The 26,350-nt window shown below is 30.8% G+C and overlaps 1 protein-coding gene across 9 annotated transcripts; it reads left to right on the plus strand.

Moving 5' to 3' along the window:
• The first annotated feature begins 1,403 nt into the window (after positions 1–1,403).
• LOC145318929 (uncharacterized) lies at positions 1,404–25,330 on the plus strand. Of its 9 annotated transcripts, none has more exons than XM_080160642.1 (18): positions 1,562–1,702; positions 3,918–4,017; positions 4,412–4,585; positions 4,968–5,149; positions 7,769–7,927; positions 8,279–8,356; positions 8,544–8,642; positions 8,979–9,115; positions 11,533–11,660; positions 12,010–12,092; positions 14,667–14,744; positions 16,043–16,143; positions 16,461–16,551; positions 18,038–18,100; positions 19,457–19,555; positions 19,845–19,993; positions 20,908–21,171; positions 23,826–24,449. In XM_080160642.1, the coding sequence occupies exons 2-18, from the start codon at positions 3,919–3,921 to the stop codon at positions 23,999–24,001; spliced, it is 2,160 nt and encodes a 719-aa protein (XP_080016768.1). In that variant the 5' UTR covers positions 1,562–1,702; position 3,918; the 3' UTR covers positions 24,002–24,449. The 9 variants fall into 9 exon arrangements, with proteins under 9 accessions (XP_080016829.1, XP_080016811.1, XP_080016838.1 ...); XM_080160650.1 differs by having other exon boundaries at positions 16,043–16,137; XM_080160657.1 differs by having other exon boundaries at positions 16,055–16,143.
• The last annotated feature ends 1,020 nt before the right edge of the window (positions 25,331–26,350 follow it).

Here is a 26,350-nt window from a genome sequence, read left to right on the forward strand (position 1 = left end):
TATTAAGTATTTGATATTTCTTAAGTTAAGATATAGGTTTAATATTTAAAGAAAATTTAGAAGTATCCAATAACTAAATATTCATATTTTTATGAACGCTTTAATTTGAAAAGATAAACTTTTTTGGTTATATGCTTAGTTAAAATTTTTTGTTCTGATAAAGATCCTTTTCTGAGTAAAATAGGTTCACTAGAATAATAGGTTATATCTGTAACAGTTCACTATCTCCCAAATCTAAATTTAGTTAAATTGGCCTATCTCTATACCCCTGAGAAAAGTAGGCGGAGTTTTATACGACAAATTAGAGTCTCTCGCAAATTCTCAGAATAAAGAGTATGTGTTGCATTGCTTTTTTTAAAGAAAAAGAGGAGGGGGAGGGGAAGGGGAGAATTTGCCGCCAAAATGGTCACTAACACTACTAGATATATTGTGCGTGGCGGGTTGGTCCAGCCACAAAATGGCGGACTCTCGGAGCGCGAGGGATTCTCCGCAAACAAAAATGGAGTGCAGGGGAATAAATTAAAAAAGGAGAGAGTATTTTAACAAACTCTCTGTCCGCATTTTTACAAGTAAGGGAGTTGAAAGTATCGGGGAAATGGGGAAGAATTAGTTTTTAAAGTAAAATTGAAGTAAATTGGGGAGGAAGGTTTGTGAATGAAGAGAATTATCTTTCAAATAATGGTATTCAGGGTTGCCATGTCATTTATAAAATTTTGAATTATATAAAAAACTAAAAATTTAAAAATCAACTATTAAATGAATAAATCCATTTAAAAATCATTTTAAATTTTGACATTTTCATTATTGTATTTTTTTTTTTAACTATTCCACTATTTTTATTTTTCTATAATTTTTTTTTTTCGTTACAGAATACGACACTGTTCTGTTCATCATATTTATGATGAATTTGATATTATTACTTTAAACTAGATGTTTTGTTTCATTTTATCTTTAAAAGCTTATTTTATTAATCTTATTATTTTCTTGATTAATTTAATGTAATTCCATTTGATAAATATAATAAAATTTAAACAATATGATCGCTAATTTTAATTTAATTTTAAAATTTGGTTTTATATATGTTATTTTAGATTTTGAATTTGGAAACTCTGAAAGAATTGTTAGGTCTTGACTATGAGACCCCATGGGAAAGCTGTAACAAGGGGAAAAGAAACCGAGGGGAAGTAGGAGGGATTTTAATGTTAAAGTAGGGGAATTTCGGTGGACACTGTGAAAATAGGGTTGGTTCGCTCGTCAGAGGTTCACATACCAACCAAACCATCCACTGAAAGCCCGCTCCGGGAGCTCCTAATATCCTCCCCCCCCCCCCATTCCACGCAAAACCCTCAGAGAACAACCCTTGGACTGGTACGGCCGTGGGAGCACCTAACCACCCTCCATCCACTCCTCGCAGGATCCTGTTTAGTTGCCAGGCCTCAACAAGCCGATACGTGTCTCCAGAATAAAAAGTTTCCAGTGAAATAACTTTTTTATCCACAATATAATCAGTGCATATTCTAAAAATCAACCAAAACTTCTTAATTTTTACTTTAAAATAATTAGAAATATGTCATAAATACAAGAAAGAATATGTCAACAATAACTAGAAACGCATCCTAGGCGTGAACTTAATTTGACCCAGAAAAAAAAAGTTTTTTGAAAACTTCTTGACGCGGCTCCAAACTTTAAAAACAAAGTTGAGGTAAGAAAAGCCCCTCTCTCCGGCCCTTCCTTGCTTGATATAAGTTACTTCTTATTATGTATAAAGTTTTGGTCATATGTATCATCATATTCACTTTAGCATTATTTCAAACTATTTATAACTTTAAAACTTAGTTTATAGGTAATTGATTAATAAGTAATCAATAATCATACTTATTATTGATATAACTTTAACTGTAACTCAGTTAAGCTTACAATAATTACTCGTAAGTTATCGAAAATGAGTTTTATAAAAGCTAAATAGTGTATAAATAGAAATTTTTCATGCGTTTATTAGAAAATAATTTAAAACAAAAAAACATATTTGAAAACAAATAAATAAACCGAGGCTAAAATATATTTCTACTTGCAGCTACGCCACTAGAAGCCTCTAGGGGTCACTTAAGGCGAGGGGGGGGGGAGGGAGAAGTCGCCCCCTTCCTCCATCTTCAATTTTATTTTTAAAAAATAGAAAAAGAGAAGCCACATTTAAAAAATAACCGTATCGGTTTAGTGGTTAGCAAGATCCTTCAGTACAGACAATTATCCTAACACTTTATGGTATTTATTTACCAAAAATAAAAAAATATGGATATGGATCTTATGATTCTATTTTAGATTTTATTCAAAAAAAAATCATACTAGTTCAAATTACTAGATATCAACACCCAATTGAAAACTGAAACACAATATTCAAACCAAATTCAACTTAGGATTTACTCGAGGATGGTTAAATATTAGATGTGTTTTTCAAATACCAAAAAGGCAAAATGATGAAATTTCTATTTTTTCTTTTCTTTGATTTATATAATAATGACATAAATGTTATTATTTGTTAATGGCTATTAATTATTTTTTTATTATCCTTTGATTACGGGGTTAAATAATTTTATTATGATTATAATGGGGAGCCCTAATATGAGAGAAACATATTTTATACATCAAAATACAATATCAAACTGTTAGTATTTCAGCAATAACAAGTTAACAAAACCTTTTTTTAAAGAATGAAACATAGCGATATCATACAGTAAAATAGATAGTTTTTATCATCGTTAAATCAAAATTATTTCACGCAAGTTTCGTTCATGGACGTATAAATATTCCAAACTACAGAGTAGTTGTGCTATATAAGCTGAACTTAAAATTAAAATGATTGATTTGAATTTTTTTTCTGCTTCAACGTTATTGGTTTAAACTAAAAAAAGTTAAAGCTCATGATATTATTAAAAATTGTCATAAATAACACTGGATGAAATGATATTTTGATAGGGCAAAATTGTGTAATAGCTAATGAATTAGAATAATGTGTTTATTAACTTATTCATTTCTGCAAAGTTTATGACTACTTGTCTTTTGTTTTTCTATCTATCTATCTATCTATATATCTATCTATCTATCTATCTATCTATCTATCTATCTATCTATCTATCTATCTATCTATCTATCTATCTATCTATCTATCTATCTATCTATCTATCTATCTATCTATCTATCTATCTATCTATCTATCTATCTATCTATCTATCTATCTATCTATCTATCTATCTATCTATCTATATATCTATCTATCTATCTATCTATCTATCTATCTATCTATCTATCTATCTATCTATCTATCTATCTATCTATCTATCTATCTATCTATCTATCTATCTATCTATCTATCTATCTATCTATATATCTATCTATCTATCTATCTATCTATCTATCTATCTATCTATCTATCTATCTATCTATCTATCTATCTATCTATCTATCTATCTATCTATCTATCTATCTATCTATCTATCTATCTATCTATCTATCTATCTATCTATCTATCTATCTATCTATCTATCTATCTATCTATCTATCTATCTATCTATCTATCTATCTATCTATCTATCTATCTATCTATCTATCTATCTATCTATCTATCTATCTATCTATCTATCTATCTATCTATCTATCTATCTATCTATCTATCTATCTATCTATCTATCTATCTATCTATCTATATATCTATCTATCTATCTATCTATCTATCTATCTATCTATCTATCTATCTATCTATCTATCTATCTATCTATCTATCTATCTATCTATCTATCTATCTATCTATCTATCTATTTATCTATCTATCTATCTATCTATCTATCTATCTATCTATCTATCTATCTATCTATCTATCTATCTATATATCTATCTATCTATCTATCTATCTATCTATCTAGAATGAAGACTACATCTCCCGACTATAGTCCAGGGGACTCATACTGCCCCAACCTGCCCACAGCTCCCCTCCCAGAGGTCGAAAATAAAACCATAAAACAGGTAAAACTTATTTAATATTGTTATCTCAATATTGCTGCGCTACTCATGGACAATTTTTGGGTGGTTTTCCTCATAGTGCATAGTGGAGCCAAGACCCCCCCCCCTATTATTTCAAATAAATAGAAAATAAGGGAGGGGTAGATTATTATGTATTTTTAAAAACTTTTGAAAGGTTAGGTTAGGTTGAGTTTTATTTGGTACTGGTAACAGGGATAGGGCAAGGCAGTTAGAGGACCTCTGCAGTTGTTAGGTATAAAAAAACTTTCCCTAATTTCGAAATGGAAGGGGGGGTGCAAACTAGGTACTGAGGAACCCTAATTTGATCCAGTTAGGTTTAAGAAATAACAAAAGAGTTGAATATCTTTAATTACAAAATATTTGATTTATGTATCAGAATGTAACCTATGACACCTCAACTGGGAAAGTTTACGAGGAGCTGGGTGGATCCACAACAAATAGAACTAATAACAACAACAATACCTCAACCACAAACAACAACAACACAGGCAGTGGTGGTGGGACTGCAGGGTTAGATACAAGGAATACTGATAGATCCTCTTACTTCCAGGTAAAGATTATAGTTAATATTGGTCTGTTTGTATGTTACGTGGTGTAGTTTTATGTTTTCTTGTCGTTGTCCACGTGTTTTAAAATTGTTTCTATTTGTACTGTTCATTATTCATATGTATTATTCTTCTCCCCCTCTCTCTCTCTCTCTCTCTCTCTCTCTCTCTCTCTCTCTCGATCTCTCTCTCTGTTGCTATTTATTACTTAATTTTTCTCTGTCACCTTTCATACCCCTTCTTATGCCCCTTCTCCCCTCTCTCTTGCTTCTTTTAAATATTTTCTTTTTGTTTTTTTCTCCCTTTTCACTTTTCAAAATTTATTTTATACTTAAAAACAATAATATTTTAAATATTACATTTTTAAATACAAAACATTTTAATCAGAATGGCTTGAGTACCTACAACTACTCATACGCGACTCCGCAGCCCACCCCTGTGCAACAGCAACAGCAGACACAGCCTGTGCAACCACAGCCGCTGCAGCCAGTGAATCCTGTACAACCTGTACCTTTACAAGCCACACCCTGCATGGGATCATACTCATCTTATGCAACTTCTTATGAAAGGTAAATTTGAAATTCATTTCTCTCCATTTTAAAAACTTAAATGAAAATTTCATAAGACTTTTTTAATATAAGATTTTATTGAGAAAATCGTATTTTAGTTTTACTACGTATGTTGGAGGTAATATATAATTGATCCTGTCAAACAAATAATTGAACTAGTTGTCTAACTATCTAAATAAGGGTAAGATTCAAATCCACTAAAATTAAATGATATTAATACACTTCTGAAAATTTAGCCTTTCTACTTTTTACTGTCTTCTATTTAACTAATAATAAATGCCCTTGGTTACAAATTTAAATTATTCTGTTTAAAATATCTAAACTTGGGGTTTAAGATTAAAATATAAAAAAAAAAACTTAATCTGTATTTATTACAAAAATAAATAAAAATATAAAAAAAATATTTAATTTAAATTAAAAGTAAAGGATTTGTTGTAAAACCTATGTGACCATAAATTAAGCAAACTTTTGCCCTCCTTCCTCATTACTAGAAGTCCTAGTTACGGCTAGATACATGATGGCATTTCTGTTAACGAGAAAATCAAATAAATTATTGGATTTTGTTAAACATTTTCAAAAAGTTTTTGCACCTAATGACTTAAAAACATATTTTTATTTTTTAAAAAATTTTCTTTTTGCTATTAATTAATCTTAAGTAATAAGGTTTCTTTCGTCTTAAGCCTGGAAACTCGGAAAACTGGCTATACTTATTATGGAAACTTTATGAATGTTTTAGGGTTGTTTTAGGCTATTTAACTGACCTCCCGTTCTGTCCTATAGAGGCTATGGGCGAAGCAAATTGTATTAACCTGAAGTTTCGATGTGGTTGATAAACCACAGATAAATTTAGTTAACATAAACTCTTCAGGAACATAAGAACCTAAACATGTATCTAACTACAATAAGTACATATATATATTTCACTCTAAATTCTACTAATTAAACTGAAGGGACGTCAAAGGGTATGTTTAAGAGGAAAGAAGAACTGGAAGAGGGGGAGGGGGGGGGGTCAACCAACATCTTTGTCTCAATTACTACAGTTGAACAAATATCGTAATTAGATTTTGTTGAATTAAGAAAAGTATAGGGGCTGGTTGTCCTGTCCTCTATGTGTACCATTACAATTTCAAGGGTTAATTACAAATTATAAATCTCTAGTTAAATCCCTTATTCAATACACACACACACACAAACAAACACACACACCCAGACACACACACACACACACATACACACACTTAAAGTACCATTACTGATTTATTTGCCATATGTCCTTTTATGCTATTTAATTTGAATTTAAACTTAAATCTCATTAATCAAGTAGGATCAAGTAAAGGGGTAGTGTCAAAGGTTATTGGGTAAGGTAAATATTGTACCCTAAAACCATCAGAAAGGAATATACAAATAAAATAGCCTTAAACCAACCAGGGACCCATGAGACGCTTCCCTAAGATGGTGAAATAAATCGGTTCATTATTTAACGATGACTTAACCGACTGACTAAAAAGCCTTACTACTTTATATAAAAGTATGGAAGATATTATAAACAAATTAGTTTTTATCCATGTGCTTAAAATATTTTTTAAAAAGTTTTAATTTAAGTTGGACTAACTTTATGTCAAATAGACTAAAACCTGCCCTGAAAAAATTCTACGTTCTCTAAAAATAGTGGACAGACAGATCGGTTCAGCTATTTGAGAGATCTTAATGGACCAACATACATAGTATATTATTTTATTGGAAAAATGAACAATATATTGTAATAAGTAGATGTATTGTCCATTTTTTGGTGTCAAGGACAGATTGTAAATAAAAAGAATATGAGACCAAACTGGAAAACTCATAATCTTAATTTTCTATAATTAGCAAAAAGTGATGTGAGTTATGTACTGTGTTCTAAAGACAAGGAAATGTTGTACAATAATATCTCAGTCAATTCAGGCTTTCAAGCATTTAGATTTAGCAAATAATTCAATATTCAGTAAATGTAATTAGAATACATTAACAGGACAATTAATATGGATTACGCTTAAACTTAAAACACAATAAGTGTGGTATGTTTGATACAAACGTGTTTTCTTTTGGATTGTATGCTCTGTTGAATGCATACAATACCTTATCATAGAGTAGCTGCGCTGCACAAAAAAACCAAATGATGTGTGTTTTATTTGTATGATATCTAGTTGAACAAAAAGCAGCCCAGACAAAATAGTAGTAAATGATAGACAATAAAATCTTTTTGTTTTCTATAATATTTGTATTATAATACTATAATACCAGATTTTTCATATTTGTTATGTTTTACTATATTATTTTGATCAAATTTTAGCAACATTATTTTTAAAATTTTTTTTGTGAATTTCAATTTCGAATTTGGAAACATTTTCAGTATTGCTTCGATCGAAACCGATTAATATCCTATGGATTAGAACCGGTTCTCCGCCATACTAAAAAAATGTATTGTGTATATAATTCAATTCTATACAGTTAAATTTCTACTGATTTAACATAAAATATGACTAGTTTGTTATAAGTAAGCTATTTGTTCATATAACTATTCTTTTAAACTTTAATTTTCTGAGTTCATTGGTCCAAAAAAAAAGATTGATATTTTTGCAGGTCCGCCTATCCTTTCAGCACACCCGGTGCATTTATCCCTCACTCCGCCATCAACCTGTCTGTCAAAGGGGTTGACCAGCCGAGCCCGCCGCTACAGAGTCTGGATTTATCGGTCACAGAGGCAGGAGCCATTCCCACTTCAAGAACGGATTTTCTTAGGTAAAAATTCCTTAGCCTAAAAAACATGTAGTTTATTGCGCATTTCTGAAGCAAGAATCTCTTCCATTCACATTTAGAACAAAGTCTGGTTACACTTTGATAAAAGTTTGAAAGTATCTTAAACTTTTAAAAGAAGTTTGACATGAATTCTTAATAAGTAAACTTTTATTAACCTACTACTATCAAACGCGATGATTTAGTCAAACTGTATGAAATTTAAACTTCTTTGCTTGTTTCTAAGTTAAGATTTTTCGAATATATTGTAAAGTTTACAAACTTTTTTATTTTATCCTTATAAACTAGAAGATATTTAGTAATTAGCTTAGCAACTAAAGAATGGTATTATTTTAGCCCAAGTGTAACAACGTCTGGCTTCCAAACTCCGGCATCGTCTCAAATTCTTGATCTCACACGTCCTATGCCAATTAGGTAACACATATTCTTATGTAATTTGTTCAAGTTTAGAAATAGCTTTGAAAATATAACACTTAAAGTCAATGTTTAAATTTACCTTTTACTTATATTAATTGTTAAGAATTATAATTAGTTGTAGAAAACACTGTTGCACAATTTAAAATTAGCCACGTAGCTTTAAAATATAATGGTCCTTGTTTAGTGTGTCAAGTGGTTCCACTGAAGCCTTCTCAACAGCTAGCAACCCAGCTGATACAAGCGGACTCGTCAGCTCTGCTATTCCAGCCATACCTACCACCAGGTAATAGTTTTATTCTCAACTTACTTTGGCCGACTGTAGCATAAAACGTAGTGCATCCGCGCGTTGTTGGATAGGTGATAGTTTCGAATCTTGATCAAACCGCGTCAAAACTAAAACTAAGTGGTTAATGGTTGTTCTTACTGCTGCTATGACAGGTGAGTAGGAGGGATACCTTGGCCAGGCATAACTTATTACACTGCAAAGTAAGGACTTTAAGACAAATCAACGACATGTTTGTCTAAAATAGATGGGATGTTAGTGCCTTGAGGTATCAATCTACGTTGTTATCAACCGTCCCTACAGGTTTTAATCAAAATACTGAAACATTTTACTCAGGTCAACTACTGGAAAGGAACAGACGGAGCCAGTTGACTTCTCCAGCTCTCAGAGCCCAGGTTTCCGCGGGTTCGAGCCCTGCTTCCCTCGCACTGGCACAACAGCAGATTCGTTGGCTAGATATAGATCTCAAAATGGTGAGTATCAGTTATTTCTTTTTTACAAAAGAAACTAATAGCTCTCTAAAATATCAGCTGTTTAACAAAAAAAAATTATAAAAAAATCAAGATTACTTAAATCTCAAATAATTGTTTAATTGGTCTATAATAGTGTCAATAATTTGATTTTGAAATATTTACACATAACATATATGCTATAAATATATACATATACAACATAATAAATTTCAATTTGTGTTGAAAGTTCAAGTCTTTGAAATCAACAAAAGATTTGAATTGAAATGTTTGGATTTAGAGGCGAGAATTTTGGTCAGATTGGTGAAATATTGGATTAGTAACCACCGGCTACCACCAGAAAGGGGAATATAATAAATATATAAATTTTAAATGTTGAAATTAAATGATAAATAAACAAGTGTGGTTTATTTTATAAGAAATTGACCACACTTCATTTATTTAGCTCTATGTTTTATGAAATTCATAGCAATAAAAATATTTATTGTGTCGACAAAATGGCACAGAATAAAGTGCCCATGGCTAATACGATATAGAATTAAAGTTTAAAAGCTCTCTTGCCTGATTATATAAATTTTTTAACTGATAATTAGATTGTTCTCGTGTAGATTTTATATTAGCACAAAAGCAACTAATTCAAAACTAAAAATTGAATAGACCATTATTAATTTCTAGAAACTGCTGCTACGTAATTAAGCCGCTAAAAAAATGCTGCTGAAGTGATATGAAATGTATTTTGCAGCTATACAATTCGACATGTGCAGAGTGAAGTTGAAATATAGTGGACACACGTCCATACATTCATACTGAAAGTTTTTATTAAAAATAGCATGTTATGAAATATTACAATTTTTGAAAGATTACCATCGAATTTTGGTTTAATTTTGTAATGAACTAAGACTGATTTGGTGAGCTGTGTTATTTATATTAAATAGCTATCCCCATTTTTAACATCAAAGTAGAAACACTATTTGATGGGTAGATATAGAGTGTGTGTGGGGGAATGTACTTGAAGGTTTTCAGATGGTTTCATGCTTCTCAAGGAATTTATCTTGCCTGTCCATATAAATCTTACCAACAGACAAATATAAATTTATAGCTGGTCTCACCCCTCCCACTTCATTAAGCACAAACTATTTACTGCCCACCACTATTCCCCTTTTCTCTATACTTTTATCATTTAGCCCTTTTTTAGAAGCGAAGCAACCGTACAACTTGTATATGTCAATACATCAATTATTTGACAGCCTTCTCCTAAAGATTGTGTAGTGAAAGATAGTACCTACCCTTCTATTGTGTCAAAGACAGCAACTGGCATCAGCGACGCGCAATAGAGCCTAAACTAAAGCTTTAGTTGAGACACTTAAATTCATTAAAAAATTCGGCTCCAATTTTATTAAATCTATCTGAAGCCGGAGCCGGATTTGAAGCTTTTGTTTTATAGAGCTGAGTTTATAATTCTTTGTTAATTCTGCAATCCTTTTTACCAAATTTGTTCTTGTTCTTTCTCTGCGCTGGTTGACCAAGTTTTAAGCTTTCAAGTTGTATTATCAGAAAAATCATTGAATTTTCCCAAAATTCTTTAGTTTTCACCAAAAATATATTCCATAAGATAAACTTTTGAGACATTTTTAAAAGCGAAGCTTTTCTATAATTAGGGTCGGTCCGTCCGTACGTCCGTCCGTCCGTCCGAGATAGATAGCTTTTATTCGTTAATTTAGGCATGTTAGAATTGTCCTATCGATTTCAAACTTTGCATGATGATTCCTGTAGTAGTTGGGTACGATTTAGAAAGCGTAGCAACTTTATAATTATTACCAGAATGTCCGTACGTCCATTTTAAACATGTTGATTTTTCTACTTTTTTAACAACAAATTTTCAAGTGTTTTAATTATCCGTTTGATCTGATTTTTGGTTTATTGATTCCTGGGACAACAAAGAACAATATTATAAGAGAAGCAACTCTATAATCAAGTCCAAAAATGTAAGTATGTCCATAAACATTATCCTGTTTTTAAGCAGTTTTTCAACAAATTTACCTACAATTTTGATTCGACATTTATACATTTATGTTCCGATTTTTCAGTTCAGATACTATACAAGTGTTATTGTCCGTTTGTCCTACCGTTTCAGTGCTTTGCTTTTATGGATGTTGTCATCCTTGTTTATTGATTTTTATAAAATCTTTCTAAAAATTTGTTTACATTTTAGTAGCGAAGCCGATAGTTCATCTATCCGTTTTGCTATGAGGGAAATTTAATTTTCTCGGCTGCTGTTTAAGTTAGACTGTTTTTATCTAGTGTAGTTTATAGTGTTTTAATGTTGACAAAGGTTTCTTTTGTTAACACAATGTTTAAATACGCAACAAGATTTATATTGAGTAGCATATCAAAAAATGATAATTATATTTTTCTTTAAGGTTCCGTATTCTCTCCACTAGCCTTGAGCCCTGGGTATGGATATTCTAGCTATCCTTCTTACCAACAGTCCTACTCCTGCCTCGCACCCTACCCACCCACTTCATTTCCCACCATGTCACCATACCAGGTAATCATAGATTTTTAGGAATGTGTTAGACGGCAAATTCTGTGTTGTAATTAAACAATAAACCAGGGAGGGAGGGGACATTAGAAGTAAATAATTTACAAACCAATAGTGTCCAAACTTGAACCCCATCAGCTGTAATCTACAGAATTGTGGTAATTTTATTTATCTAATTAATTGGCGTTTTACATCAATTTATACTCCATTTTCTTATCCCTAAAAGAAAAAATAGAGAGATAGAAAATGATCTTTTCAGCAAATGATTTAGTTATTCTAATATTATTTAAAATGAGTCTAAGTTTTGATTTAATGATGATACGCTACTTCTCTATATATTGGTTCTTGTTTACAGGACAGTTTAGTTGGTGGATATGGGATGGTTGGGTCCTCCTCATCAATACCAAGTCCAGATAGTTCTCTTAAGCCAGATATAAGGTAACAAAATATACAAAATAACTCCTTTAAGTTCTACTAAGGTGGGTTTTTAGAAATTCAAGTATAGCTTAATCGGCTATGGTAGCCAGATCGCAAATTTTATTTTGTACAAAGTCTATAAAATAAAAAAAGTATTCTAAAGTCTTAAGGGTTATTAATGTAAGATTTTAACAAATTTTCTGGAAATTTTTAACATAAATGTTCAAAATTTTTCTACAAAAATACTTTATTTTACTTTTAAAATCACAAATCAAAATTTCTTTGAAACCATCATTTTTAATTTAACTAAAACAATTATGTAAGAGTAAATTCCTCTGTTTGTATGGTAAGAAAGTTTTAGCTATATACATCAATATGTTAAAACTAAACATAGACATTTTAATAACCAAACTTTACCAGCATAATAGACATAATAGATTAGATTAATATAATCAACTTCAAAAAGAAATTTCCAAAAATTTGAATCAGATAATTTTATGATAAAGCAAAAAAAACCTTTAATTCCATTATTATATATCTTATCCCAAAGCAATTTTTGTTTGTTAAATACATCTATTGTTCATTGCTATCTTTCTCCCCTCCTTCCTATTAAAACAAAGTTTGGAAATACACCTTCATACACACACACACACACACACACACACAATCACACAGACTTACACACACACAAAATACAAAAGCGCAGAAACAAAGTTTTTAGGTAAAATTAATAATTTCCATTCTCTATGTTTAAAGTTTTGAAAGGGAAATACATATTTCTACTTGTTTTTTATCAAATGCTTTGTTGTATATGTAGTGTCGTTAACTTATCAATATACTGTTTGGCATACTTAGTGTATGTTATGTGCGTTTAAAAAAAAAAAAATATTCTAAGATTTTTATTCTTTTATACCTTAACAAATATTTCAAAATTGAAAGCAAAACAAATTCCAAAATTCGAGCATACAAAGAAATTTCTTTTACCAGATAAGTTTGAATATTTCAATACATCAAATTGACCAAAACCATTCAATTTTCCCTCCAAAGTAATATCTCAATTCAATTTCTTTAGAGAATTTAGTTTATTTTAGTGTGTATTCCCTTAACTCAAAGTGATAAGAATTTTTAAAGACTTTTGTAAAATAGACTATTTTTAAAACAATAACATTTAACATTAAAACTTTTATTATTGTTTAAGCCCTGCTTTAAATAAAATGAAGCTCCTTGTTTCAACGTAAACAATATAGAATACTAAATTGAAAAATGCAAATTTTAAAGAATAAATTGAATATATGCATCAGCTCTAACAAAGCAATCATATTTCATAGAATTACAAATACTGACCCGCTCATTTCCTGATATGCAAAAGGCTTTTGATTGTATTCTACATTTTAAAATGTTATTGAAAATCATAATTACGATGATACCAGGATAATTGCTGGAAAATCTAAACAAATTTGTGAGAATGCCCTCTCAACTTATTTTTTTAACCTTTAATTCTTTTTCCATATTATCTTATTTTAAAAATTTTGTCATAAATGAAATTTTAATTTCTTTCAGTAGGTTGAAAACCAATATAGATTACACCAATAAATTCTAACATACACTAAGAATTTTAGAGACTTTATTTGTGGGCTTGTGTGTGTGTTTCAGTGAATACTTGTGTGTGTGTGTGTGTTGTGTACTCCCCAAGGGTTAAAAGTTTGATTCTAAATATAAATTTATTCCTTGTAGAGTGTTGACAAAGAAAGTTATTTATGTAAATGTATTTTTACACCCCCATTGATCTGAACTGATCTGGCCAGTTTCAATAATATACATAAATATATATTTATATGTCTGTGCCACGGATACATGCCCAAATAAATTCCTTTTTCAGTCATAACCATTCAAGAGTCTTTTTCTTTTAATATATCTTCAGTAAACATTCTTTTAACACCTAATCTTAACTAGTCACATATTAAAACAGTTTTAAAAGAGCATAAAAATAGCATCTAGGGGCTTTGTATTAGTAGGGGTAGAGAAAGTGTTGAAAAATAGCCTTAAACCAATTTACGACTTAAACCTAAATAATTCTAAAATCATCTCAAGACCTATGTGAAGCCTTCCTAAAATGGAGAACTTAATCGGTTTAGTAGTAATCGAAATCGTAAGCTACAGACAAAAAAATCTTACCACTTTATATAGTAGGATATAATTATTGAATTGTAAATCTTGCTTATCTACCTGTCCCAACAACCCTGATATTTGTATGTGTAGATGGGTAATACAATTATTGGATCTGGAATCTAAATTGAGCCTTCACAATAAAATTTATTTGAATAATCCATAATATTTTGACTAACACAATTTAAAAGGAAGGAATATATTTCACCTGAAAATATTAGTTTTCCTCCAACAATAACATTTTGTCAATAATTAATATTAATTTGAAATAAAAAAGAAAACATCAAAATTTTTCAATGTTATATATTAATTTTCATACAAAACATAATTACTACCTGTTATTTCCTTTATATATTTACCTATGACAATATGACAAAATTAAGGGGTAATTCCTAGTCTGCAATGTTGCTTAACCTGGTTGAAATTTAGTATGATGAGTCACTACACTAGAGGGGTCCATGGGCTAGAGGCGCAATTCTTGGATTCATGTGTTATAGCCAACTGTAGGTAAGTAGACATAGGAATTACCCCATTATACTCATTGATTATTATTGATGACTGTACCTTTAAATTAAACTATCATTTCTATAAATCAAATTTCTATGAGCAATGTTTCCGGTCATTTCATTCCCATTTCGAATACAAAAATCAATAATTATATTATTTTTATAATTACTTTTTCCTTTTAAAATTCAATATTTATATTATATATGTATATATATTCCTATACTAAATTATCCTTTCAAGAATTATTTAAAATGTTAATGGTATTCCTATTTAGAATCCTTATCTTTCCTTCCCTTCCTTTTAATCAGTATCCATACGCTCACATCAATACAGAAATGTTGGGATTTATTAGTTTTATAAATAAACTATTAAGAGTAAAATTTTAAAAATTACAAGAAATGTTAGGAATCAAGAAACAATTTGAAGAACTTGAATATAACCTTTTCGTTTCCTTTATTATTTACATTCTAAATAATTGTATAATTGTAATCAAAATAAATATATTGTATTTCTGCTTAACAAATATTATGAAAGTGACTTTTACTGACTTACTCCCATACCCTTATTATGGAGTGTAAGCCATATATCATTTAATGTTAATAAAGTTTTTATCTCATTTGCTTCACCTCTGATAAGAATTTTTTTCTGCAAGTTACCTATCCTTTGATTCTACACACACACACACACACACACACACACACACACACACACACACACACACATAATTTCTACTCGTATCATGTTTACGCACGTCCGAGTTTTAAAGCAGTTTTAAATAGGGAAAATTATCTTACAGTAAATTTCAAAGAAAATTTAAACGATTCCAGATCTTTATCTGTTTTTCTTGGCTCAGTTGGAAGGGAGATAGTTTTCATTAAGGGGGGGTTCTCTCATTTGGTTAAATAAAATCAAATTTAAAATCATAAACTCTTTTAAACATTTAGATTTCAATTATTCATTAAATGCTAGTTTTTGATATCTAGGCTACAAACCCAAAGAAAATACTATCAAAATAAAAATGAGCAGCTGCACTTTTAGGCTCTAGGGGCCATTGCCTCAAAATTTAGATTAAAAAAGATTAATCATTCTTGGGATAAAAAGATAATGTAAGGTAGGTCTAACTACTATTTCTAATAATTTGCTTTCAACAAAACCTCACTTCTATATTTCATAAAAAATGAAAATTATTTACTTCATTAAGTGCTTTTAAAATCTTTTAAATAATAAAATTATAACTATTAAAGGATCTATTTGTAGATTCAATGACGTTTTCTAGAAATAGTTAATGTTTTTCATAGCCTTTATTTTAGTGGGTGTGGACGGAACGAGCCCGGCCGTAGCCAGGAGCTGAAATGTCCGACGCCAGGATGTGACGGCTCTGGACACTCCACAGGTAAAAGTCAGTAATTTTCCTTGCAGCGGAGCTACTCTACCAATATTTGTGTTGTCATGTCACACTTATATTCGTACAAAACAAAGGCATTTTTGTTCTAGCCTTTTACTCCATTATTTATAAAAAAAACTTCAAAGCCTTTTTAAAATCATAATGTTTTTTAAAGCATCTAATTATTAGGTTTGCATATTCACAATGATTGGTTGGTCTATGTGTAAGATTAGAAGCAATGTTAGATATAGGACTTTATGATTTTGTTCGGAATTTCATATATTTAAAGCCCAAATTAATGCAACAATTACTTTAAAACATGTATTTTTTAGGCAATTATTCATCGCATCGGTCTCTGTCTGGATGTCCCCGCGCTAACAAACCGAAGAGAAGCAAGGACGGAGCAGAATCTGAACCTCTAAGGTTAGTACAAAAGTCAAGACACATACGAGTTTAATTTTAAACCATTCAAAAACTGTCGTTTCTTTATAAATGTCTTCTTGAGCATAGAATCCCCCTTTTCCCCCCTTATTTTTAAATTTAATGAAAATGAGAAGGAAGAGGGGTTACTTTGCTTTTGTCTGTTTATTACTTTGCGTCAGGCTAGGTAAGGTTAGGCACTGGGTGGCCCCTGATGATTAGAGCACCCCGTAGGGGTTTGTCATAGGAAAAAAAACTATCTTCCCCTTATTTCAATTTTAAAAAAGGGATGAGGCTTAGTGCTCGACATCTTTCATTTTAATTTTAAACTTTTGATAAGCATTGGTTGGAAATCATAACTTGCTAAAAGAGAATAATACTTACCCTCAATATATTTTCTTTTGCAATATATTATACATATATGTATATTATAAGAAAGCTGACTTTGATTTTATTATTCAATAATGATTACAAAGTTGAGAACTAATTCTGATATAAAAAGTTCACAACCTTTGTCCAAAAATCTTTTTATACAAAAAAAATGTAAAACAAAAGAAAGATTTTGCATCCTTCCTTCTTCTCTCTCTCTTTCTCTGTCCCCGTTCTTTCTATATCTTCAGGGAGGGAGAGGACATTGGACTGTAAATTACACGGACATCCAAATTTTTTAATCCCCTCATCTTATTATTGGCTCAAAAACTTTTATTGAATTCTAATTGTTTGGTTCTTAACTTGTGTGTCCGAACTTTTAAATCATTGAATTATATAAGTTATTATTTTGTTTATCATCATTGGGAATTTATATCTATCTTTGTCTTATCCCCTAAGATCCCTGGATGACTCTCATGCCTATTGTTATTTTAGTTTCTTGATAAGATCCCTTTAAATGATTAGTGATCACTTAATCCCCCCCCCGCCCTTTAACATTTTTTTGTAGGAAAAAAAGATGATATAAAAAAAAGAACTGACAAAGCAATTTAATTGCTGTTCAATTTCATGGACATTACTATAGCGATTAAGTATAGAAAACTTTCATCCTTTTTGAGAGGAGGGGTGGGGGTGCTGGGGAGTCAATGAGTGGTCAACTGACAATTCAAAGATTTTTCCAGTTTCTTTGGTAACCTGAATTAGCATTGAAAAGCCACTAAACCAATCAGCAAAAAGTTTAATAAGATTTGACATTGCGCTTTTTGTGTCTGGGTTTCTTTTTATAACAGGACTGTCCTATTGTATATTCTGATAACAATTTTTGTAAGTTTTATTCGAAGACAGCACTATAAGAACTTCTAATATCTCCTTGGTGTCTAGTACATGGATACCTAGTTATAAAATATGTGAATTTTTAGATGGCCTCTAACCGGATATCTTGATATCTAATATATTAGCTTATAGTTGTCCTGTAACCCGATAGAAGATATTTAATAAATTTATATATCTGTAGATGCCCTGTACCTTAATAGCTAGATATCTAACATAAATATATTTGTAGATGTCCTGTACCTGGATGTGATGGATCTGGACACGCAACTGGCAAGTTTTTGTCTCACAGAAGGTAGGATATTTATTAAAGCGCAGCTACTCTAAGATTAGGTCATTTCCGTCTAAAAACTTTTGTTAAACTTTTACCATCATGTTTATGGAATGAGAATAAATATGCGAAGAATGAAATTTGCTGTGATTTATTGACATTACCTGTTAGAATTTCTTTTTTTGTTGTCATTTTTAATATAAACTATTTTATTTCTTATATTTTTTTGACACATTACTCTATAGAGCAAAGGTTATTTGTACAAGTAAATTTTAAAATATTTTTTAGAGTAATAGCTTTTGGTATATGAAAATCAACAAAAAACAGATTTAAAAAAAAGCCTATTGTTGCTGCGCTAATTATGGAAACAAATTGTCTATTTATGTATAGTGAAGAAAAAAATTATTAACTAAACATTTCATGTTAACCTAAACTACTTTTTACTCTTTACTCTTGTTAGATCTTTATCAAGATAAATTGTTTTAAACACAAAAACTATGTTCATTCATTATTTATAACAATTTGGATAAATGTTGTTTTGGTAAAACATGGCTCAATTTTCCCATGAGCAACATAAAGCAAACCAAAAAAGCTGTAAGTTTTTTTTTGTGTGAGTTTGCATGGTTGTATTTTTTTTGTTTAAATGAAATTGTTTGAAAAGAGATTTTTACTGATTTTGATATTTTTGCAAATTGTAATGAACCTGAAAATTTAGTGGTGATAAGAATAAATGATAATATATACCAATATTTTTTTTTATATAATTGTACAAAAAAACTAGTAGCAAAGAGAAAAAGTTCTGTATAAGAAAAGAACTATTTTGTGTAACTAATAAAAAGTTGTAATTACTGGGTGCACATTCAGGTGTGCCTACACTTCCACATATTATTGTATCTGCTTAGTGGTTTATATTTGCAAAATTCACAATAGCAAATCAATAATATGTAGCGATGAATTATGTGATTGAAGCAAAGGGAGATAGTAGTTTGAGTTATTGTAATATTTAGCGATTCGGATAATTAGAATGTATTGTTTGTGTGGAAGTGATTGCTTACCACACCTTGAGTGAGCTGGTACTTGCCATGTATCTTGTTAACTAACTAACTTTTTGCAGACACCTTTTTTACTTACAGTTTTTTTTGTGAGTAATTACCAACAGAAAATGAAAGTTCTAGTCAAGTTAGAATGTTAGAAATCAAATTTTAATATTGTTATTATTATTTATTTTTGATAGCATTTGAAGCATAATATATAAAAATATAGGAAATCACTAAACATGCAGCAATTTAAGCAATTTGCAATTATACGCTACGTTTTAAAGGTTCCTTTTATATGTTATTATGAAATATTTAAATGATATAACATATGATTTTTGTTCAGTGCAAGTGGATGCCCCCACGCCAGCAGGAACAAGACCCGCAGCTTGGACGCCACAGGGCTGGGTGGCCGCATCCTTGACTCCACTCTCGTCGCTGGCAGGTAAATCAATCGATAGTCGATATTTTGATGTATTGTAGACTTGCTTCGATTAACTTTGACTTGTTGCTGGTAATTTTCTAATTTTTTTTTCAGATGCGATTTCTTTTCTAAAATTATTTATAAACCTTTCCTGGACCTATAAAAATCTTACCTATAAAGTATATATTGGTCCAGTGGTTAGAGAGATCCTTCGGTAAAGATAAACAATTAAAAAGATAGACAGATATCCTGTTACTTTTATATAAGGATAGTAATAGCACTATATTTTATTTTTTACTATGTATTTCAGGTCTCTAGACACCTCATCCTTGGTTGGCAGATCCCTTGAGACATCCTTCAGCGCCATGAACAGCAGCTCCATGTTGAAGTACGGAGCAGCCGCTGCCACAGCCGCTCACATGAGAGCCGCCTTGCCAACTTCCATACATTCTTCAACAGGTACGCATTATTAATTTCTTGCGTTGTCATTTCCTTTACTGTATCATAACTGAAGATGTTAGAAATGTTTCATAATACCTGTAAATGTAAAAGAAAGTATAGGGAGAATGCAATGACCTAGAAGAAGACGGAAATCATGAAAATCAATAGTAAGGATTTTGTTTTTAGAAATCTTGTAATCATAAGGCCGGTTGTTTGGGGAATTATCAAGTACTTCTTTAAGGTAAATAGGGTTCTGATATTTGATATATTTAGATCCATCTTATATTTCATAAGTTTTTTATTTTGATTAGTATAGGGTCTTTGTTTGAATATGATTTTACATTCAAAGGAGGAAATATATTCGAACTGAGGATATTTCTTAGGTTAAGAAATAAAAGTGTAAGACAATAGGCAAAAATTAGTGTATCTATGAAAATTCTGTAAAATCTTATTTTACTTTTTAATAGTTTAGAAGCAACTAACATTGGCGAATAAAAAATTAAGTCATACAAAACAAATGACCATAGGCCAGTATACAATTTACCATTAGTAAATTCAAATGTATACTGGCCTATCATTGTTGTATGGCGTCATTTTTTTAAAGCGATATAAGCTGCTTCATTGTAAATGCTTTATGCAAGTAAAAATAAAAACAAACTCAAAATTTAATCTCTTATGCGTAACCCTTTATTTCTGGTATTATTATGAATGGATAGGATAAAACAAATATTGAAATAGGAATGATTTCAATTCCACAAAATTGAAACACATTTTTCATTTATAATAAGGATTCATATTTTCTATCGTTGTACATTTATTGTATAAAAATGTTTTAAAATATATGTTTAAATAAATAAGTTCTTTTGTTTCAGACAAGAATCTATAAATTATATTTTATTATTTGAATTTTGTATGTATTTTTTTTATTTCAGGGTACGAAACTGGGGAGCTGATGAGCCTTGAGGAGGAGATGAGCGCCCTGGCCAAGGAGAACAGCAAGGTCGAGTCACAGATCAACCAGATGAAGGCGGGGGAGACCCTGCTCCCCTCCCTGCCTGGGGCCCTGAACTCTACATCTGGAATGGGGGGACTACACACTGCAGTAGCGGAGGAGAAAGAGAATGAGTTGAAAAGAAAGAGTGCTAAGATTTCCTCGTATTATGAAAATTTACGCAGCAATGTCTTTTCACTTCTAGGTAATTAATTATTTATTACTGACAAATACATCTGGCGCGTTTATACAGAGTTTCCTAGTAAACAGGTTTGGTTAGGTTATATTGGGTACTGGGTAGTCCTTCAGGGTTAGGTATTCCAGGTGTATGCCTCGCGGAGTCAGTTCATTCTAGGTATATGCCCCGCAGGGTTAGAGAAGGCGTAGGGCATGAGAAAAAAATTTCCTTTACTGTTTTCAATTTATTTACAAGAACTATGGGGAAGGCATTGGTGCTCAGGTGGTTCTTTTTGTGAAAGCATGAAACATCTAATTCTAATGGTTGAATTCTATAATTATTTTTTGTCGGACAAGGCGTTTTTATCGAAAAGACGTTAGAATGAAGAAAATATCTTAAATCAAAGATTGACTATCTTCCAGTTCTTAGAAAAATTCTAAATTTTGATTTCATAAAATCCCAAAAATCCATTGGATTAAGCAAGATTTGTGTAAATCTAGCAATATCCTAATTTAGTCTGGCTAGGTAAGAAAGAGTATAATAGCAAAGTTTTGTGTTATATAAGGTTTATAAGATTTTACAAGCTAGCAATATCATTCAGATATAAATTATAACTTTAGTTTGTCGAGTCTACCAACTTTTCTTCAAACAAATGCACAGTTAGCTAGTAGTATAAAAGTGTGCAAAAAAAACTTTAATAACTCTTCACAGGTTTTCCTTTTGTGTGTTTTTTTCAAATGTTTTGTTAAAGTCTAAAGAGCTATAAATAAATATTTAGCATCGATAAACATGAATTTAAATTGGACTATATTTTTTCTTAAAATTCTTGTATTTTACTTAATCTTTTTCTATACTTTTAAAGTACTAAAAGTAAAAATCTTTATTCTTTGGCTAAAACTTGAATAAAAGACACATTTGCTTATTGAAAGGTAAATATGTTTTATCCAATGCTTTCTGATATTTGATAAAAAGTTGACACGAACCTTCCTGTTTTTACCAGGTATTTCTACCCTCCATGCAAATTTGATGCAGCATTTATACATTTGTCTGTAAAGCAGAGATTTGCCATAAGTTATGGATTAGAAATTAAATCATATACTCCAAATAAATGAACATTTTATTATATAAAGTTTTTTTGTTTGTCTGTAAAGTTCTCGCAAACCGCTAAACCGATATGGTTCTCCTTTTCATTGAAGATTCTTATAGGTATTGATATGTGTTTAGGCTATTTTTGTACCCTTCCATAGTCCTTTGAATATAGATCCCCTAGATGCTAGGGACGCAGCCGCTAGTTTATTCTATAACGTAGTCAGTTTTTTGATTGTCTGCAAAGATCTTACTAACAACGGAATCATTGATTTTTTTTTTTTTTAAAAGCTTAATATAGGTTCAGGTATTGGTTTAGGCTATTTTTTATGCCTCCTTCTTCTTCTTTAAAAAATTGAGCTCATAGAAGTTGATATGATTGAAAGTTTTTATTTATCAATTTGTCTATGAAGTGACCTAGAAAATATTATTTCTATATGAAATATACATTTATAGCACTGGTTAAGAAATACAAATCAGGGGAAAAACCTTTAGTTAAACTTTTAAATGCAATTTTTATAATTAAATTTCTAATAGCCATGCTAAAAAATTATGTATAGCATCGAATGACAGAAATATTCCACAAATATTACAATAAAAATCCATAGGTTCAGAATATCGGGGCTAACAAAACTTATTTCAAATTATATTTTTTATTTTAATGTCCTTGGAAAGCTGTTTATAATACAATGCGATAAGTAACTATTACATGATTAAAATCAATGAATAATTGTCCGTATCCTGGATATAAAATCTTTGTTTGAATATTCCAAACTTCTTGTTATAAATTCTGGTTACAGATGCATTGCATTTAATTTTTGAAATTTGCATGAAATTGTTATAATTATATGCAGCAAGGCACCATGCAAGTTAGATAAATCAAAACAAAACATTTCTTTAATCCTTTCGAGAGAAGGACGAAGTATATATTTGTTTCATTGCCTACCAAAAGTTATTTGTTATGTTTAGTGAAATATTAATATTTAGATTAAGTGGATATTAATGTCACGCATAGACGTCCAAGGGGGGGGGGTAATGGGGCGATTACCCCCCCCCCATTTAAAATTTACCCCTACCCTACGGCACCCCAACCATTTAGGAGGGGCTATTTACCCCCCCAAACAATTTTTTTTTGGGGGGGGGGTAAATACCCCCCCCCCCCAAAAAATAAAAAATTTCTAATAAAAATTTTTGCGCACTTCACGCGCATTTTTAATACTAAATATTTAATAAAATTTAAGTTACCCCCCCAAAAAAATTTTACCCCGGGGGTAAATTTTTTTAGGGGGGGGGTAAACTAAATTTACTCCTGCCAACAGATTTCAGGGGGGGTAATTACCCCCTCCAAGCTAATTTTACCCCCGGGGTAAAAATTTTGGGGGGGGTAAAAAAATTTGCGGCCCGCTTCGCGCGCCATTTTACCCCCCCCCCCCAAAGCGAATTACCCCCCCCCCAAAAAAAAGCTTGGACGTCTATGATGTCACGCATAAGTGTAACTTCCAAATTCTCAATTAATATGTCCTATTATTGTACCTCTAAAATTTACTGGCCGCATTTATCGACTACTTACTATTGATTACATGTTTTGTTTGCAGGGCCTAAATGCATGAAGACTGAAGAGGGGGAGAAGTATGACAACTACCTGACAAAGCTTCAGAACATCTGTACAGACAGTGTCGGCGATGAGGCCAAGCCTGGCCATCCTCAGGCTGAGGCTGGCGGTCTCAAGTCTAGCAGCCTTGCACTGTCCGCCCTCCCCACGGCCACATAATACTACGCTGGATAGCAGGCACTTGGAGAGCTAGCTGTGACACAGCCGTACAGTTATAAGCAGACTGCAGCCACGGCTAGCTTCAACCTGCCGTCCTTCTCTACTGTCTTGTAATAGAGTGGCAAATAGTAACTCAAACTCAAAACCTGGAAAAGGTAAAACACACTAATTTTGTTGCCATAAAAACGGTGACAAAATTTATACCAAATAGACGAATACAAGAATGGACTGAATCTTTTAAAATGTATGTTAAAAATAAATCAAAATTAAATTTTTGAAATGTGACAATGAACAAAAAAAGAAAATTACAAACTTAAAAAAAGACTCCGAATAAAAACAATAAAACGATATAATAACATAAGTTTGCAAAAGTTGAAAGCTTCCCTTACAAGTTAAAATGTGCCAATTAATAAACTTAAAATTAAAATAAGACAGTCATACTAAAAAAGCCATGTTTTTGCTTCATTTTTTATAAGTTTTACAAATATTTCTTCATAATTAGAAGTGATTAAGTTATAAATTCAGCTAAAATTTAATTGCTATAGTAAAATATTCTTATTTTAATATTTTTAAGTTCTAATATTATTCAAGTTAAACATTGTAATTATTATTGCCTCTTTTTCTAGTTATTAAATCTAGTCTTTTTTTACATTTTTGTCATAATAAACGCAAAATAAATTATAAGAAAACAAAATTTTTGTTCAAAATTTTGGCCAATTTTTTTTTGTACAGTTTGTTAAATATCTTCTTTTTAAATAGTTAAAACGCCCCTTCTGTGATACTGATGTTTCTTTAAATTTAAACCCTTTGTTTTAATAACTTCTTAAGCAAATTAAAATTTGCTTTTTGGTAAGCAAAGCTATGTCTAAATAATCTTTTCAAACTGAAAAACTGCTAAGATTATTAGTATTTTAATAACACATAAAAATGATTTTAAAAAACTATTACTGAAAAGTTTTACAAATTTGCATTATTTGTAACTTAAAATAATCTAACTGAAAATTGTAATCAAAATATTTTTGAATCGTTAGCTTCCATAATTTATTGTAAATTAGTAATTTTAAATCATAATTTTTAAAACATTACTTTTAGCACATTATTTAATTTTACTCAATGTTTTTATTTATATTGTTTATGTATTTGTTTGATTGTAACCTATTATTTGATATTTGATTAATCGAATTATTTATAAAATTGTGAGAAATTGTTTAATTTGATTTATTCATTGAATTTTTTCTTGTTTTAAACATATCAAAATGAAAAAAAAATTTGTGTTCAATTTTTTGTAGTTAAATTTTAGTTGTTGATGTTAATACATTTTTTAGTCAATTTTTGCTGTTTTAGTTCAGAAGCGAAGCTACTCTATAATTTTAAGTGTCTTCTTGATTTCTTCCCTGTAAAAATAGATTTGACATTAAATTGCAATGGATTTATCATTACTTGGATCTTACATCAGATTATAATGTACTGTAATAAAGTGAAACTTGAAGCTGGCTAAAATAACGATCCTCCCGTCCACCCCTTTTACTCCATCAACTCCTCTCCTACTTGATGAACAGACCAAAAAATGAAGTCCATATTAGCAAGCTAAAATAATGACAAAATTAACCCCTGTCAACAGGGGCGTCCAAGCTTTTTTTTTGGGGGGGGTAATTCGTTTTTTGGGGGGGGGGGTAAAATGGCGCGCGAAGCGCGCCGCAAATTTTTTTTACCTCCCCCTAAAATTTTTACCCCGGGGGTAAAATTTGCTTGGGGGGGGTAATTACCCCCCCCTGAAATCAGTTGGCAGGGGTAAACGGGGGGGGTAAAGTGAAAAAAATTTTGGGGGTGCCTACGGCACCCCCAAAATCGTTTGGGGGGTTAATCGCCCCATTACCCCCCCCCCCTTGGACGTCTATGCCTGTCAATAAATCCACCTATATCCTATATCAACCATGCAGTTTTTTTTCAAAGCCATGTTCTTAATGTATACTAAATTATTTAGGTCGACTTTATGTTTAGTAATTAAATGTAATTATACTAATAGCCAATATTTGTTCCTTTGGCTATAGTCTTGTCACCTTGTGTTAATACAAAACAGCATAAATTAAAATTACTATATTTAAGCTGAACAATGTGTATATTAGATCTTATTTAATTTTAATCCAATTTTATTCATTCGCAAGAGAAACACAAATTGAAAATTCAAAATGAACTCTTAAAAAGTTTTGTTGATGTTATCTTCTTTGGAAAACAGGAAGAGGGGGACATGAGAGATACAATTAGAGATAGGTAGATAAATATAGAGGACAGGGGAGATAAATAGATAGATACAAAAGTATGGAAAGAGGGGCGTTGATGAAAGAATTC

The sequence above is a fragment of the Acartia tonsa genome, chromosome 1 (genome assembly GCF_053477335.1).
Source record: "Acartia tonsa isolate MP-2025a chromosome 1, ASM5347733v1, whole genome shotgun sequence".
Classification (NCBI taxonomy): domain Eukaryota; kingdom Metazoa; phylum Arthropoda; class Copepoda; order Calanoida; family Acartiidae; genus Acartia; species Acartia tonsa.

Excerpts from the sequence above, each read along its gene's own strand:
- LOC145318929 (XM_080160642.1), top strand. The coding sequence starts at position 3,919 with ATGAAGACTACATCTCCCGACTATAGTCCAGGGGACTCATACTGCCCC. Across the intron at positions 9,116-11,532 it reads TAGATATAGATCTCAAAATG|GTTCCGTATTCTCTCCACTA; the intron begins GTGAGTATCAGT and ends TTTTTCTTTAAG. Across the intron at positions 16,552-18,037 it reads GCAGAATCTGAACCTCTAAG|ATGTCCTGTACCTGGATGTG; the intron begins GTTAGTACAAAA and ends ATATATTTGTAG.